The sequence below is a fragment of the Morone saxatilis genome, unplaced genomic scaffold (assembly GCF_004916995.1).
Source record: "Morone saxatilis isolate NCDOM2014 unplaced genomic scaffold, NCSU_SB_2.0 Contig6, whole genome shotgun sequence".
Classification (NCBI taxonomy): Eukaryota; Metazoa; Chordata; class Actinopteri; family Moronidae; genus Morone; species Morone saxatilis.
In genome coordinates, this window is record NW_023340206.1 from 6659151 (window position 1) to 6664132 (window position 4982).

The 4982-nt window shown below is 41.5% G+C and overlaps 1 protein-coding gene across 1 annotated transcript in view; it reads left to right on the top strand.

The window, feature by feature from the left end:
- LOC118340195 (gap junction alpha-3 protein-like) overlaps nt 1-1778 on the top strand; it is a 3104-nt gene extending 1326 nt beyond the window's left edge. The window contains exon 3 of the mRNA XM_035678067.1: nt 953-1778. Coding sequence (XP_035533960.1) covers nt 953-1778 — 826 coding nt within the window. The remainder of the gene's footprint in view (nt 1-952) is intronic.
- The last annotated feature ends 3204 nt before the right edge of the window (nt 1779-4982 follow it).

Below are 4982 nucleotides of genomic sequence, written 5' to 3' on the forward strand. Positions count from 1 at the left end.
CTGGCTACTGCACATTTTACGTTTTTGAAAAAGACTTAAAAAACAACTTAAATATGCAGTTGTTGGCTACATACATGATATCAAACAAACTAAAAGGCTGCATGTCTCAAGCAAAAAGTCCTCGCCAGTTAATTATCTGGAAATAAACTAACAGCATTGTTCTTGTATGGCAGAGCGAGGCCAGTTAGGCAGTTAGCTACATATTGAGCTAGTCAGTATTATAAGAATGATGAGGAAAATGTGAGATGAAACTGTTTTGCTGTAACATGACCTTTTGTTTGTGTGTTGGAAAACCGTAATGCTGTCTGTTGTTGGCAGGAGAGCAGCACAGATCTGCTGTCATATGTTGTTTTACCATCACTTAACTGCACAAACTAGTGTAGTTCATTAATGATGGGTTCCTTGGTTTTGGAAGTAACACTCGTTAGCCGGACATGCTAACATTTGCAGCTGATGTTATAATCACACAGTTTAATCTTTCTTTTGCTCTTTTGGTTTTGGAAAGGCAAAAAAAAAAGACACCACCCTTAAAAGTTGAAATCAACTTTAAGCTTGTCCCAATGTCATCGGCATAATGCTGGCGTGGCCGATTACAAGCCAAGATTACTTTAAAACATGATCGCCCTATTCCGACTGTTAACCGCACGATTATTACAACGAAAGATAAAATATTTGCTCATTTGATCATTTTCCAGAATTACAAACTGCTGTAGTGTTTTGGCATGTTTGTATAGACTTATTGGATCTCGCCAGTACCTTAAACGACATGATCCGCCAACCTGCACTGTTTTAACTTAAGGTTGTAAAGCAACCTTGTTTGTTGCAAAAATGAAACATAAACATTATTAAAAAGTAACATTTTCTTTGTTAAACTATTTTTTGATCCATTTTCTGTGATTATATTTTTTTCTATTTGTGAATTAAATCTGTTTCTGTCCGTCTGTTGCCGTAGGCCCACTGAAAAGACAATCTTCATCATCTTCATGCTGGTGGTTGCATGCGTCTCTCTGCTCCTCAACCTGCTGGAGATCTACCACCTGGGCTGGAAGAAGGTCAAGCAGGGGGTCACCAATGAGTTTGCACCCGACAGTGAGTCGCTGCTGCTGCCTGGAGACGCAGAGACGATTCCTGAGCAGACCTCTGCGCCAGTGCTCGACTGTTTGCCGAGGTACGCCAGCGTGAGCGTGGTGGGGGGGGGGTCAGCAGAGGGAGGAGCCTACAGTCCAACTGAGGCCTCCCCTGCGGTGATGTCCTTGCCCTCCAGACTCAAGATGGATGGCACAGTGTTCCACCCAGATGAGTTCCTGTCGGAGGCCCCGCCCGCTTCTTTTTATCGCAACGGTGAGAACGTGAGTGTCGGGAGCCACGGGCAGCTGGCGGCAATGGAGCAGAACTGGAGCAACATGGCGCTGGAGCTCCAGAATCTGGATGGAAAAAACTCCTCTTCCTCTTCCTCCTCCTGCCCTCCTCCTCTTCCCTCCACTCCCACCTCCGCCTGTACCTCTCCTCAGGAGGAGACAAACCCACCACTGCCAAAAGGGGAGCAGCACTCCACGTTTCCTACACTTCCTCGTAATACCCCTCTGTACCCCCTCACACCGCAGGAGGCGGCGGCGGATGAGGAGAGCCCTGCACCTTGTATGGTCCCTGCTGACGACTTCACCGTGGTTACCAGGGCGGAGATGCATCAGCCTCCTGCTGCTGCGACAGACATCCGGAAGCCAAGTCGGGCCAGCAAGAGCGGCGTCCGAGCTCGCCCTGATGACCTGGCAGTGTAGCTACAACACACACACTCACACATCTACACAACCATGCATACATGCTGTGTACACATAAAAAAAACCTACATTTTTTTCCCCACATATGCACAACAGCATAAAACCACACACAAGCACGCCCTCCAGCTAAAGACAAGCCTGCCAGGAGGACGTGGAGCTGGAGTTGGCTGCTTATTTTAATCTCAGAAGAGATAGAAAGAGTTTGGCCAGATTACACTGATGGCACCATGCTGATGCCCAAAGTACGTATTAATAACTTGTAAGACATCAGCTCATAGGCGCTCTGGAGTCATTTCAGAGGACAGTGGAGAGATGGCTGTGCACACAGGAACCATTTGCCAACATTTTAACGCACAAAAGACGACATCATACACTTAAAAACACCACAGTCAAAGACATACGGTAATAGCTCAATGGATGTGGGGGAGGAAGTAAGCCAATTTAAATGTGAGAAGGAGAACTTACAATGAAAAACAGTAGTAGACCTCTATAATATGATATAATAATAATAATAATAATAATATATATTTCAGCTTTGGAGTGAGTCTTCATGCTAAGCTAAGTAGTATCGATCTTCTTTCTCTTACTTACAATTACAATTACTTCTGAATACAATCAGCATTTCTTCAACCAAAAGCTGAAGATCTCCAACATGGCTGCCAGAGGGTGTGTTACAGCACTTAAATTAAAATGTTTTAATGATTAGCTGCACGGCCAACATGGCTGCCACTTACTGTTCTGGCCATACTCTCCCTTTTCTTTGGAGAGGTTGGACAGGGAGGTACATAGGCCCATGAGATGGGGTTCACAAACATACACACTTAGACATACTTACACACACCTACAGTATATACCACACCTAGTACTATTACCTCATAGCTAGACTATAGTAATCATACGTAGCCACACAGACACAAATACCAGAAGGGGGTTGATAGGTGCTGATGATGATGATGATGATGATGCACCGAGCGATGATGATAATGCAGCGGTTCGGACTAAACTTACATAACGTCTCTGGGCAGCGTAGAGGCAGCAAATACCTGATCACTTCTTTCCGATTTTCCATCCTTTCTCTAGAGTATTTGCTGGGAGACCACCACGACGGAGAGGTTTGCACTTCCTCTGTTTCTTTATTTTTATTTTTTCTTGTGATGTGATGGCGGAGCTGAACGGTCCGTGTGTCGTGTTGAATCTGTCCGTCTGCGTGTACCGCTTTCACCGAGCCTGTAGTTTCAATGAAGAGAGGGATGCACAGACGTTAGGACGGAACAGACGACTAGAGGAGAGCAATAAAGCAGTCCCACCCTGAGACATAGTCCTTAGGCTTCACAGGCTGTGTGTGTGTGTGTGTGTGTTTGTTTAGGTACCTTAATCTTGTTTCAGTGTTTACAAAATGACATCTCTGCAGTTACATCAGGGTAAACTATATAAAGAATATATAAATATGTAAATATATAATGATTGATAGTATTGATAGGCACCACAGGATGTTATACAGAACTACCTACATTTAAAGTTAAAACAAAAAGTTAGTTTCTGGTCAAGCTGCGATTTATTGTGACTTTTACCTGGAGAATCCAAAGTGCTTTAGCGTTTTCTGACATTGGCCCCACAGGTCACTTTATGCAAAAATCCAATGTTAGGACGGTTGAGGCGACAAAAAAAATATATATACACGATCAACTAAAACTACATTTTAACGAGTTCCTTATTGAGCAATTTTAAGCTTTGCAGCTTGAACGGAGCGTAAAGATCAGTACACCTTCTTTCTGATGCTTGTGTTTGCAGTGTGCTACAGAACTGTCGAGTTCCCCCTAGCTGTTCTGTATAGGAGGACTCTAAGTTAATTTTCTAGACTAGCTGTAGATTATACAGTAGATTTTAGATTTTTTTTGACGGAAAAAAAGAAAGCAATATGATCTAAAAAGTGATAAATTTTATTTCTCTGTCAGTTCTTAACAAACATCCCACATAGGAATGTTCATTTTTTCCTGTTCTTCTTATTAATTCCTGCCAAAAAAAGAGAAAAAAGAAAATGGCTAATATAAGTTTAGTTGTTGTTGCCTTACAGCAACTTCCCAATGGCTTTAATTCAGATCAAATTATCATGTTTTATTCAACATTCAGGAATAAAAAAAATTACCCAAGTTGCAAGTCAACAAAGGAGTGTGGTTTGGGGCAAACAGTGTTATAAGTTTGTGCATGTTTGTGTTTCTCTCTGAGCAGAATATTAGTTGATTATATTTAAAATACTTGAAAAATACGAGAAAAGCTGCTGGATTATATCACATGTGCCTGAATTAGCATTCGAACACCATAACCAAAAGAACTAAATGAAAGTAAAGTCTGATTCAATATGTTTACATTTCGATATAAACAAAATGTTGTTTTTGTAGTTTGATAAAAAAAAAATCTTAACTCAAGGTCCACTTACTCACTTTTTCCGGAGCTTTCAACCACATCTCACGGTCTTCATTGTTTTTGAGTTTTAGTTTTGTCCTGGGCGCATTCTCCTGAAAAGACGACTGTTATGCTGCATGAAATGTTTTATTGCAGTTGGCTGTCGGTTCTCGATTGTCCGTTAATGTTTTAAGACCGTAAATCAGGAATAACTCAGTGTGCTGGGAATGCTGCTCATTCATGGCAACTTGGAACTTGTTTATGAGCTCAATAATCGATGAGTGCAACCAAATAAAGGAAGCTCAGAATTAGCAATGAGGCTAATTTTAGGCTAAATGTATTTAATACACATTGTCAACGTTGTTAATCATTGCACATTATCAAACCTGGCAGTGTTATGAATTATTAAATTGTTAAATAAATACTAATACACTCATTAATTTTCTTTGGTTGGGTGTATTTTTTAACATTTTGGACTGAGCTAGGCTAGCTGTTTCCGCCTGCTTTCAGCCTTTATGCTTAGGGAAGCTGGCTGTAGCTTTAAATGTAACGAACAGATGTAAAAGTGGTATCTAACTCTAAGTTAGAAACTATTCTTTTGGCAAAGCTGCGAAAGATTTTCTTTAACTCAAGCTGGCATCGTATCCTCGCGCTACATTTCGCGCTCATTAGCTGCAAACGGATAGGCTCTGTTTACCTTAAACATGAGCACATTCAATGAATGGCACTCTGCACACTGCTAGCTAGTTTCCACCTGTGCTTTCAGACAAAATGTCCGCTGTGAAAAAAAGTCTTACATTC